At 30.4% G+C, this 13,453-nt stretch overlaps 1 protein-coding gene across 1 annotated transcript; it reads right to left on the bottom strand.

Annotated features, from left to right (window-relative positions):
* Positions 1 to 4,951: 4,951 nt before the first annotated feature.
* Positions 4,952 to 12,195, bottom strand: LOC116107200 (CMP-sialic acid transporter 2-like). Its single transcript, XM_031393508.1, has 15 exons — positions 11,972 to 12,195; positions 11,759 to 11,875; positions 10,109 to 10,165; positions 9,846 to 9,923; positions 9,651 to 9,695; positions 9,189 to 9,248; positions 8,940 to 9,062; positions 8,026 to 8,103; positions 7,673 to 7,742; positions 7,214 to 7,321; positions 6,131 to 6,264; positions 5,919 to 5,998; positions 5,712 to 5,760; positions 5,540 to 5,607; positions 4,952 to 5,382 (listed from the first exon to the last, which is right to left on the bottom strand). Exons 1-14 carry the CDS (start codon positions 12,122 to 12,124, stop codon positions 5,557 to 5,559), a joined length of 1,203 nt encoding a protein of 400 aa, XP_031249368.1. The 5' UTR covers positions 12,125 to 12,195; the 3' UTR covers positions 4,952 to 5,382; positions 5,540 to 5,556.
* Positions 12,196 to 13,453: the final 1,258 nt, after the last annotated feature.

Here is a 13,453-nt window from a genome sequence, read left to right on the forward strand (position 1 = left end):
CTTGAGTGCTTCTTTGGTGTTGCTGTCGAAATTTAAAAAAAAAAAAAACTATTTAATTTTGTGAATAATTATTTTCAATTTTTTTTTTAATTTTATCATAAATATATATATACAGTATTAGTAAGTTACTAATATCAATAATTTTCTAAATACATTAAGGTTCTATATATTAGAATATATTTTATTAACATAAAATGTCTAAGATAACTTCTAACGGGCTAGTTTAAAAAGAGTAATATTACACCAACAATCATTTCTTACAAACTTAATGTGACAGTTCGTAATTGGTCAACTCATAATTAATTAATGGGACCTATGCGAGACTCATGTGGGATCCATTATGAATAGACCAATTGCGAACTACTACCATGTCAGAGTTGTGAAAGGGGATTACAAAAATATAAAAGAGTTTTGCAGACTTAAATTACTAAAATAGGTTTTGGCATAAGAAAAACCGACACAAATTTATAAGATAGTACGGGGATATTTTTTATATTTCAATACTTTAAATAAGCTAAAAACAAGTCTTTAAATAAATTGTTGGTTCGTTTGGCAGGGTTTATTCGAATAAAGCTTATGGAAGTTAAATTTCTTATAATAGATATAATAAAAATAAAGCTTTTATAACAACTTTTCTTAAAATGAGGTTTTAGGTTAAAAAGGTAAACTCTTTTAATCGGTAGATAATTCCGACCAAATGGGTTTTTTAGTTGAACAAGTTAAAAAGCACTTTTGATTTGAGAATTGAAAATCCAAAGTGGAATAAAGAATAAGAGGTTGAGAAAGTGGCAAGGAAAGGAAGGATTGCACTGACGTGCTAAAGTAAAGGATAATTATGTGGGAGTCCCTTGGTTTTGGTTTAAGAACATGATGATTTTTTATTTATATATTTTTTAATTTCAAAAAATCATTAAAAAGATTTTTTCATGTAATTTCCAATAATTTAAAATAAAATACAGCAAAATTCACAAATTAGGAACCTCTTTCTTTAATGACATATATTATTATAATTTTTCTACAAATATATTTCATCATATAATGCCCCATCTAGTATGACTATGAAGTAAAGAAATAAAATATATTTTCATTTCGACATTTTTTTTTTTTAACTCATGAGATGTCAAAATTGTTATTTAATTTTTAAAAATTCTTTATAATAATTACTTTACAGACAACCTTATTCCTTAATTGAATTGATTATGTGTATTATTACATTCATTTTGTGTCATGTCATCTTTAGATTCTAATAGATGAAGTTGTCCCCGATGAACATTCACCCTAATTGATTTGAAGCGTTAAGTACATTTATGATGATCTTTATATTCAAAACATTGAAAACCCTCAAATACACACGTTCTATAATTTATGAACCAAAGATCGACAACTAGTAGCTGGATATTTTTTATTTTTTTTTTTGCAAACAAACTAGTTAATATATTTTGCTCCGTTCATAAAAAACTTTGTATCGATTATACCAGAGAATTAAGGCTTGTTTTTTTATGTTTTTTTACATTTTATTTTCGTTTTCTAACGCATTGAAAAAGGTAAGGATGCTACTCGTATACCATTTTGGGTGAAATTGAACTTGAAATTTTGAGAAAAAGCAAGAACATGAGTCCACAACTGACATAATAAGTTAAAAATTTGAATAAAATAATAAACAATTAACATATTTAAAACAAACTCTTCAAAATGAACAAAATAAATGATCATTTGTAATAATTTTATCCATTATGCATTTTATATTTCTTTCTTTGTATTTTTAGATAATATATCGAACACCATTTTCATTTTTTCCGTTTCTAAATATTATTTTCAGACAAACATGTTTCATTTTTCACATTTATTAATTATTTTCAATATTCTTCAGAAAAACAGAAAATAAAAACTCAAAATTCAAAAAAAAAAAAAAACACACAGGTACAGTCTTAGTAATCATCATGGCTTCGTTTGGTTCAAGATTGGGAATACTACTCTTAGTATTTCCAAAAAAGTTAAACAGTAAAATACCCAAAAACTCTCATTTTTGGGAATACTATTTTCAGTATTATTCAATTTTTTTTAAACCTTCTAAATTTGTTCATTTAATTAAATACCCCTAAATATTTTTTTTAAAATTACAAAAACACCCCAACAATCCACATTTACCAGATTCCGGCCACTATCGCCGGCCAAAGATCTGGCCGTTGACGGCCAGATCTTTGGCCGTAATAGTCGGTCACGACGGCCAACAAACGGTCGTCGTTGAGAGCAAATACGGCCAGATCTGGCCGTAGATCTGGCCTTTGTCGGCCAGATCCACCGTGGATCTGGTCGGAAAAGGCCATATCGGCGCATGACCGACAAGATCCAGCCGGTCATGGGCCCATAAGGCGACTCCAGCCACCTCCAGTGGTGGTGGCCGACTGGAGGTGTTTGAGGGTGGGTTAGAGGTATTTTTGTTAACTTTTAATATTTTATTATAGGGGGTATCTTGTAAAAAAACAAACATATGGGGTATTTTATTAATTTATAAATCCTACATCGTAATACCCACCTAATTTAACTTTTTTTAATTTTTTTTAAAAAACTTTTTCCAAAACCCCCAAATTTTGAACCAAACGAGCCCATATTTAGTTATCAAATGGAATAGATACTTTATCTGGAAGAGGTTCAGAATAGAATGGGCGATTGAGGAAATGACACGTCTTCTTATTATATTAAATTAATTGCATTAGTTCAAATGGGAGACAGATATCAATCACATATAATAATGTTAATGGACGCCACTTTTTAATTAAATTTAATATTCCTCATGCACTACCATTAGATACGTCACTAATAAAATAACAGGAAAAATTGACCACCATTTGTTTATTCATCATTAAGTAAAAAAAAAAAAAAAAAAAAAAAATTACATTTCATAGTTCTAATTATCTTATAACTATTATTAGATTTGTTATCAACTTATCATAACTTTTTTAACGAGTAAACGACTTTTTCCCACCCAAGGTTTGCCTTAATAACATTTTTCCATCAAAAAAGTTTCCAAATACAACATTCTCATCCAAAGTTTATATTCCGTTCATACTCAAAAACACTTTACTTTTTCAGCTAATGTTTGACGAGTTACCAGAAGCCAAAGTTAAATAGATTTTGTAAAGTAGAGGCCGATGGATCAAATGATAGTGAGTGATGACTGATTGAATATTTGTCATTGGAATAAATCGAAAATAAGCTAAGAATTAAATATCCTAGCTTTATGATAGTCGACAATCGACAAAAAATCAGGTACCGAACTGAGAAGGATTTTGTAGAGAGGAAACCAAAAGTTCAAATGATGATAACGGAAAGAATTTTCACTGTCAGAATCGACTTTAGATAATAACATAATATAATCTTAAAGTGGATAAGTGATATTTTAAAATTTTTTGAGTGAAAAATTGTCAGTAAGGCAACACTTGGGTGGGAAAAGTCGTTAACTACTTCACTTTCCTTTTTTATTGATATATGTTCATTCACCATTACATCAATCGTACTGAGGTCAATCAAAAAAATTTGGCATAAATTTTTCTTAATTTAAATCGAACAATTCTACAACTTTGCCTCCAACCTTGGGGCCATTTTCTCAATTATTTTGCTTCCGAAAATTTATGTTAATCTAATCTAAAACTGTATCAATCGGGTTGAACTGAATCGATCCAAGGTGCTTAAAATCGAAAATACAAAGCAATCTTCTATATCAAATCCAGTTATTTCAAGTAACATTAATAAATCTGATAAAACAGTGAATCTGTAATCAAATCAGAACATTCACAGAGGAGAAAAATGCATGATTTTTGTGTTTTATTGATACTATGTAAGCTGAAACATTTACAAGGCTAGAAAATCCATAATTTCAGTAGAAAACTAAACTCATGTTGGCAACACTATCGTACTGATATGATAACGTTACCGACTAGATTCAGGTTTTTTTTTTTTTTTNTGAGGAAATGACACGTCTTCTTATTATATTAAATTAATTGCATTAGTTCAAATGGGAGACAGATATCAATCACATATAATAATGTTAATGGACGCCACTTTTTAATTAAATTTAATATTCTTCATGCACTACCATTAGATACGTCACTAATAAAATAACAGGAAAAATTGACCACCATTTGTTTATTCATCATTAAGTAAAAAAAAAAAAAAAAAATTACATTTCATAGTTCTAATTATCTTATAACTATTATTAGATGTGTTATTATAACTTTTTTAATGAGTAAACGACTTTTTCCACCTAAGGTTTGCCTTAATAACATTTTTCCACCAAACAAGTTTCTAAATACAACATTCACATCCAAAGTTTATATTCCATTCATACTAAAAAACACTTTACTTTCTCAACCAATGTTTGACGAATTACCAGAAGCCAAAGTTAAATGGATTTTGTAAAGTGGAGACCGATGGATCGAATGGTGGTAAATGGTGACCGATTGAATATTTGTCATTAGAATCAACCAAAAATAAGCTAAGAATTAAAAACCCTAGCTTTGTGATAACCCGCAATCGACAAAAAATCAGATGCCGAAGTGAAAAGAGTTTTGTAGAGAGGAAACCAGAAGTTCAAATGATGATAACGGAGAGAATTTTCACTGTCGGAATCGATTTTGGGTAATAACAGAATATAAACTTCAAGAGGATAAGTGATATTTTAAAATTTTTTGGGTGGGAAATTGTCAGTAAGGCAAAACTTGGGTGGGAAAAGGCGTTAACTACTTAACTCCTTTTTTAATTGATAAATGTTCTTTCACCATTACATCAATCAAAATAATTTGGCATAAATTTTTCTAAATTTAAATCGAACAATTCTACAACTTTGCCTCCAACCTTGGGGCCATTTTCTATATCAAATCCAGTTATTTCTAGTAACATTAATAAATCTGATAAAACAGTGAATCTGTAATCAAATCAGAACATTCAGAGAGGAGAAAAATGCATGATTTTTGTGTTTTATTGATACTATGTAAGCTGAAACATTTACAAGGCTAGAAAATCCATAATTTCAGTAGAAAACTAAACTCGTGTGGGCAACACTATCATACTGATATGATAACGTTACCGACTGGATTCAGTTCTTTTTTTTTTTTCAAAGAAAGAGAAATAGCTCTTGTATTGCAACATATTCCCGCGGATAACCTATTTTTTTTCAGTAACTCAAGTATGGCCTAAGTCTAACTGTGTGAATCTTGAATACTTCAAACGTGGTTCCATGATATCGATGATGAACGAAACCCGGAAAATAATATCTTTTAGAGCATTGCTTACTTGTATTGAGTTGCTAAAAATTGTGTATAATCTACTCTTATCTTCTTGAAAATCTCGCCTTGGTAATATACATATACTCCAATAGCAATCCTGAAATTGGATTTTGTAACAGATTAAATGGCTAATTGAAGTGATGTCAAGGATTTAAACGGGATGGCCTTATATATATCAACTAATTTTAAGTTCAGAAAGATTGAAATAATTTAAAAATTTCGGTCTCGTGAGAAAAAATAGTGCAGATCCATACCAAAATTCTTGACATGTTTAAATGGGAAGAAGTGGTGTTCTCTCCTCGTTTCCAACATGATGGCTAGCCTGAAAAAAAATAAAATGTCATCATAAAACACTATTGTACCGGTTATAAGCTCACGAAGACGACGTCATATATTTAAACGAGAAGCTGTCCTGGAAGTTCTTACTTCTTCATTTGCCCCAGCTGCCATATTTATGAAGGATGTATCCTTTGACCTAGATTCACAATTTTCGGAGCCACAAGATAAATATTATGATTTCAAATTTCTTGCTTAGCAAAGCGACTTTTTAAAGGAAAATCAATGCATAACACCAAAAAAAGATTTCCATGTCCCATATACAATGAAAATCAGGATTTTTGAACAATCATCTACCTCTGATTTATCTGACTGTCTATCATTTCCAGACCGCCTCTTTGTGGTTCATCTTTAACCTTCAAAAGAGGTGAAAAGAACTGAAAATAAAAATGAACAAAATAAGCTGATTTTTCATAGCAAATAAACAACCTATCTCATCTGCAGTAAATTTAATTTGACTTCTAGAATAAGAGAACAGATTGATTTCAAGAGATGTCTATGTAAATTACCTGATGCATAGATATAAAAACAATGGAGATTCCAAGAACAAAATTAATAGTCAGGCTATGACCAAACATTGCAGCAGATGCTAATCCTGTAAATATTGTGGCAACAGCTGACGAGTATTTTTTCAAAATTGTATCTGCAAGAATCATATTAAAACTTAAATTTGTTAACCTAAACATAATAATGTTAAAGGAAATGGTAAGAGATGACATGAACACTAATGGTACATTAAAGAAATACTTAGCAATATTATATTTAGTTTTATTTATTTCATTTTTTAATCATAGTTCAGATAGGCAAGTGAATCCCAACAATTGCAATTCTAAGGAGCTGAAAACCATGTTCAAGCTGAGGCAAAGACTAATAAGCTTAATCCACAGCAGACCTGAACTGATGACTGATGAGCTAAATGGCTTCTTCTTTCTTACTGGAGCACCACTGTGCTGTGGCGCTCCACCAGTCGGATGGCATCCCTGCCCCAAGAGAATGGTGGCGTCTCCATTGGATAAGATGCCTATTCCCCTCGAAAGAGTGGGAAGTAACACTAATGCTTAGAGTTCATAGCTTAAAACCCCAAAGCCTTCTTTTAGATGTCTAATTCTAATATAGACGATAAAGTAGATAGATATTAAATGTTTTCTATGGCATGTTAATATGCAGCTGGTTAATTCAGTTGTGGATTTATTTGTGTTTCTTTTTTGGTGCTTCCTTCTATCTCATTCCACTTAATCAAACCTCAGCAGCTCACATCAGGAAAAAGACTGGAGGGGATATTGAAAATTTGAGTTCACAAAATTCTTCTTTAACTTTTTCACCACTCTTTTTGCCATCCTTTAAACCCAACCACTAAGCGTACAATATGAGGTCTCAACCACCAAGGAAACAAGGAGGGTTCACAGTTAGCAGAAAGCATAAACACTGGTTATGGAGCGCCTATGACAATCATAGTACAATAGAAGTTTGGAATTACGACCATAAAAAGAAAGAGCAGTCGAAGTTAAAAGCATTCAATTGCAGGGCTATGGTTAACTGATTTTCTTTTAAGTTACTATGAAATGTGAAGTAATTGATTTATGATTAATCACCTGCATATTTGAAGAAGAATGATGACAAAATCCCTTGGGCTGCATTGTTGCATATCAAAAGCATGGTAGCCTTTGAATGTCCTTGCAGGATGTCCAAGCCACTGGTACCTAAGAACATTGAGATACAAGAAATTAAAGCAACAAGCTTTTGTATTTGTTAAAAGTGAAAAGGATAAAGTGTACATGGAAAGGACTGAAATTAAACAAACGGACTTTCCTTAAGCTCGACTCTTTCCAGTCTAATTCAACTATCTAAAGCTCATGAACACATAGTCATACTGAATATACATAAAGAATAACAAAAATCTGGGTACAGAAAGCTCCTTTAGTAATGTAAGAAGTCAATATATTAAGATATTTTACACAAAAAGCTTGTGTATCTATCAAAAGCTCCATGCAATTGCATACTTCTAAAATGAATCAATAGGGCTTCTTAAACTGCATATTTGATGTCCTTACCTTCAAAAACAACAGTAACAACAATTCCTAGGAAGTTGAATATCGCACCATATCCATACAGAAACAAGTTCTGCAAGACAAACAGAAAGCTTTTCAGTAAAAGAATAAATATATTCAAAAATAAAAACTTTAAGAAAGGCAAACATGAATCCATATGAATTAACACAACAAAAATTTGAGGAAACAGAAAAGGCTAGAAGGCAGAAATAACCACCACAGTGTGCCAACTTGAGTATGTAAGAATTTACGAATGAATATTCATGGAGACAGTCACGTACTAAACAGAAAAGAGATTTACATAACAGCCTCCTGCACTAAGCAGTTACTATGTCATATCAGCATAGGAAACTCACCTGAAGGTAAATGCTCGTCTCAAATTGACTCTTCAAAGCATACTCATTATAAACTGATCCAAGAGATGGAATCGTGACCTGTATCAATGTTGTAAAGTTAGCTTTTCACCATATGATGCCCTCTAGCACAAAACATACATCAACATCACACTCTAGGCTCTACATTTTTCTATAACAGATTAATACAAAATTGCTGAGAAAAGAAAAAAAGGCAAACATCATTTGGGATGAAAAAGAAGGAAAGTAACATTGATCTCATTTCAAAAGGACAATATGCCACCCACAATAACAAAGATAGATTTTGTATCCCTAATCGAAGATTTATACAAGAGATTATGGCTGTCACTGCAATTAAACATATTCAGAATGACAAAATATTTTAAGAGTAGTAAACTGTGCAGGTAGTTCAGTCCCATAAAAACCAAGAGATAATCCTGTGCATATCTAGACGATCTCGGCCAGAGCATTTAGCCTAATATAAAAAATTTACAATCTCTAATCTATTTTGTTATAACTCAGAGGATTAATACTTCTGGTTTTATTCAGAAACTACTGAACAGTTTATTGAGTTTTGACTGGTAATATTCATCTGCATGCAATGAACTTATCAAAGTCATTGTAGTTTACAGTCAGCAGTTTCTACATTTCTGGTTCTTCTATGAAGCTCCTGACATACCTTTATATCATTTACACTAATAACCAGCATATATTATTTTGACTGTACCATGAATGCACTCAAACATTGATTAAACAAGAAATTTAAATTTTATATTATTACTAATTTTAGAACTTATAGCACCATCTTGAAATTTGGGGGATTTTACAACAGTGTTGACAATTCTCCAGGAAGATACTTGTAGGCAATAAAAAAAAAGACATGTTGAACCAAGAATACCATAATGGTGAATACTTACAAATATCAGAGTACATAGGTATGCCCCTGTTGCAAGTGGAATACCCAGAGCAGTGGTACCCTCTGGTAAGGACCGCAACTGATTCACACTGACTCCAATAAGCAAAAGAGCAAGAGCTTCCCACTGTTAAGTAATAGATAAACAAATATTAGACAAGCAGAACACACAAAGATTCACACACAAATGACACACAAAGGTTAGTTGTTAATAATCCAAATAATATGTAACAGAAGTCTAATGTAAACTAACCTGAATGATAGAAAACTGCCGTTTCATTATTATCTTTAACAGGAGAGCAATCACAAAAACCTGCATATGTTTGTGAGCCATCAAAAGTTGCTAAGAAAATGAAACATTAAAAACTACTGTATAAATTATTTTGTCCTTCTGTAAAAGGAAGATAGGGACAATACAACCTTTAAGGCAATCACAACTTTCCACAACTTTGTTATAATCCAAGTCCACAGAACAGGCAGTGGAAGTTATATTAAATAACTCACTAAATAAGTCTAGACCCAAATATTTAATATTGATGCAGGAAGATGAATATAGAGTAAACTCAAAATGTTGAACACTTTGTCCCCCGTCAATATACTGGAATTATCTGTCCTAGGCACCAACTTTTGGTTATGAGTAATATTATTGTGAATAAATCAGGCCCCACAGCAAATATTGTTATGATTCTGAGCATATTGCATCACTAGCAAATACCTTCAGGTTGCTCAGCATCTTCACAGTCGCAGGATTGAAATAAAGCTGCAAAAAGCATAAATAGGATACTTAAAAAAGTCAACAGTAATCAAACATCAAGCCTAAACAAAACCATGACACATTTTAGACTTTAAGTAAATATTCAGCAAGTATAATGCTTCAGTTTTGAGCTTTTATCAAAAAGAATATACATACCTGCATAATGAACTTTAAATAATTATTGATAGCATATAGGAAAGCAGGAACAGCAAGAAGCACATTATCTTGAGCTGCCTGCAAAAATGTAAAAGAAGGAAAAAGGCACCGTACGATCAGAAGTTATTATTCTGCTTGAGTTATGGCAGATTTTAGTGTTTCACCAAAATCAGGAGTCACGGCATAAAATGTTATATAATCAATAAGGCTTGATATTTCATATTACAAATAACTCAAAGTAGCAGTACTAAATAATCTCTTACCTGTACAAAGGTGGAAAATGAGAGAAGAGATTTCTCTCCAACTTTCTTATGTTGAGCCTGAAACAAAATCAAAAGAAGAAAAAAAGAATTGGATAAGATACAAGATCTCAAATATTTGCTGATAAAAGATTAAAAGAAAAATTTCTGACAAAAGTTTAAGTCAATAAAAGCATTAGGAAATAAGAAAAAGGGACGCTTATCCACAATGCATTGCTACTACTCTACTGATCAAGGCTTGGAATCATTAGCTAACCTTGTAGGTCAATCTGGCTAATTCCAGCAGTCCTTCCAATTTGCTTCAAAATGGTTTTCTTCTAGGTGGTTTTTAAATTTAAAATAATACTCCTTATGGAATATAAATATAATGTTACCTAATTGAGTTATATAGGTTATGGCAACCCAAAAGAGGCAGAAACTTTGTTACTAACCAAAGTAAAACAACTCACATGTGTTCCACAATAGTTTCACATTTCTCTTTTTAAAACATGTTGTTAATGCAACAAATAATAAAATTTGTGGACTTTATTATTTTAAAGCTAAACCTCAAGGGGTAAATGATACGTTATCTATCAAAAAAATATCAAGTGCTTATTAAAGAATATTTGACAAATATGGGAAAAATTCTGTGTTTTTGTTTAAAAAAAATGAACTTGAAAATGAAAGTAATTTAATTAATTTTATATTTAAGATGTTAGAATGCTTTCTACATCATTTCCTTAAAACATCCATTTTGAAAATGAAAATAGTGAAATGTGTTTTGTAAAGCTTTTGAAAATAACAAAAACTATAATTTAACATATTAGCAAGTGAATACATTTCCTTGGCTCAGTTCAAATATTATAAGAATACTCAATTAATATTTTTAAAAACTTTAGGAGTCAAACTAAAATAACTTAATAAAAAATTAATTAAAAAATAAAACATCTCTAAGAGGCTTTTGGGCATTAATATATGAATCTTGAAAATGAAAAACTATGAAAAAGTTGCTATCCCAATATTGTTATTTTTCACTTATAAATAAAGAAAACAGGATTTTTCATTTTCTGAAAACAGAAATAAAAACACATTACAAACAAATATGTACCATTTTAGAAACCAATTTTCAATAAAAGGACGGTGCCACACAGGACCTACTTTTCTTGAACTAAAAGTCCACATGTTAGATAAGAAAAGGACTCTTAAATGCGTTGTAAAGATCCACATCATAAGATCCTTCAAAAACGTGCATTTAATCACTTTTATCAAAAGCGTTTTAACTCAAAAGCACTCCCAAAACTTACTCATTTTAAATTTAATTAATGCTGTTCTTACTTTTCACTCCCAACAATTAATTCCTTCTCAAAACTTCTCACAATCAACTAATTCACATTAATACATTAACATCAGATAAACAGAATTAAAATTTAAAAATAGATCAAACTTATAACCAGTTTTCATTAATGTTTTTTAATAAAATTCTCATGTTTCCAGGTTTATAAAAAAACGTAAATAAATATAAAAAAATAAAATTATACTACCTGAAACAGCATAAATAAAATATATAAATCTAATTTACAACATCACATAAACAGAATTTCAAACTAAATACATAAAACTTATTCTTTTTTATTTTTTAATAAATAACAACAAAATATAAATAAATAAAATTACCTCAAGCAAGAGCATAACAACAGCAAAGAGAACCTTCACTATTTCAGTCAAAAAATTGACACTAATCGGACTGTATTTGAAGCCTCCATCAACTTTACTCACATAAACCAACACAGGCTGCAACAAAACCAAACGATTATGATTACATTATGCAAATTACATCGAAATTGAACGGAAAAACGCAAAATTAAATGCTTGAATTCGTTGATTGACCTGTAAACCGACCAAAACGCAGTCGCCAACGACCAAAGCGACGTGGAGGAAGCGCGTTTTGGAGAAGCTTTCGGTTCGGCGTTTGTCGTAGGCTTTGGACACTCCGTCTGTGTGTAGTTCGATCTTTGAGTGACAAACGCTGCATTCGATCATCGTTTTCGGTCAAAACGACGGTGGGAAAAGTGAGGTTTTGGTAAAACGACAGAGCGGTTTTTGTGATTTGAATATGGTATCATTCGAACTTAAGTTTGAAGCAGAGTGTTTATATAGTCAAATGACATGAGAAGCAAGGTTCTTTGGTCCCTAATGTTAGACTCGATGATAATAGAATCCCTACATTTTGATAGATACAAATAAACACATTATTTTTCTATTTATGTTAATTGAGACCTTTAATAATGAAGTTTTTTAATATAAATAAATAATTTTTTTTGTACCAAATTAAAGCATACATTAAGAGGATTTTGGTAGACTTATGCAATTTTTAATCAACGATTTTACGATAATTTTTTAGAATAAAAATAGGTCTCTCTAAGAAATTTCTAAATAATGGGGTTTATTTAAACTTGGGAGATTTGTGGTGATTTTTAACATAAAGTTTATGGTAATTTGTAATTTTAGTGAATATATTTAATGAATTTTAGAATTAATGGATTAAACATTTTTTTTTCAATTAAATTTAAGGAAGGTTAATAATATTTTTTTTTTACTAAATAGGACACTAATGTGATTCATGCACTAACCAATGTTTTGGGTCAATTTTATATTTTTTGAAGTTAATTGTTTGTTTATTTTAAATAGAAAATAAAATTATTAATTAATTAATTTTCCTTTATAAGTTGTTGATTCAAATTACATCAAAAGATTAGAAGTCCAATACATTAATTTGAAAATAAGGAAAAAAAAAAAAATTTAATTTTGTTTCCAAATTAAGTGAAGAAAAAAAGAGTATCTTAATAGAATAAATACTAGGGTATATTTTTCCTTTTAAGATTAGAAAATTAATAAAATCTATTGAACTATTAAAGATATAAATCCTCAAAATTTGTAAACTGCCCATCATTTTTTGAATGTCATTAAAAACTTTTTTTTTTTGAGGAATCTCCTATGATATGGGACTTGTACTGATACTAATAATATTTATTAATTTGTGATTATAGATGCATGAATATATATATATTTTTAAAGGTAACCGAGGTATTCAGACCCACATTGGAGTGAGCTTAATCTTTATTAATTGTCAATCTCAATTATGTCATTATAGTGATGTCGTGAAACTGTCTCCTACAAGTATTTCTCACATATATGACCACATCTCTTTTAAAAGGGCGTCGGACCTTTATCGAACAAATAACGTAACAAAAGAAAGATCAGCAAGAGAAGAGATGGAAAGCAAATACTAATTCATTTTTTTTTACAATACATTATTGAAATGAATTGATTTGTGCTGTGATTATGCAGATGAAACATCACAAGAAGCTC

This window comes from Pistacia vera, unplaced genomic scaffold (genome assembly GCF_008641045.1).
Source record: "Pistacia vera cultivar Batoury unplaced genomic scaffold, PisVer_v2 Contig529, whole genome shotgun sequence".
NCBI classification, from domain to species: domain Eukaryota; kingdom Viridiplantae; phylum Streptophyta; class Magnoliopsida; order Sapindales; family Anacardiaceae; genus Pistacia; species Pistacia vera.

What these genes read in the sequence shown, in the direction of transcription:
- LOC116107200 (XM_031393508.1), bottom strand. Translation starts at nt 12,124, where the DNA reads ATGATCGAATGCAGCGTTTGTCACTCAAAGATCGAACTACACACAGAC. An exon ending in GCGTTTTGGTCGGTTTACAG is followed by an intron (nt 11,876 to 11,971) that starts GTCAATCAACGA and finishes GTTTTGTTGCAG; the next exon opens with CCTGTGTTGGTTTATGTGAG. An exon ending in AGACGAGCATTTACCTTCAG is followed by an intron (nt 7,743 to 8,025) that starts GTGAGTTTCCTA and finishes TTTGTCTTGCAG; the next exon opens with AACTTGTTTCTGTATGGATA.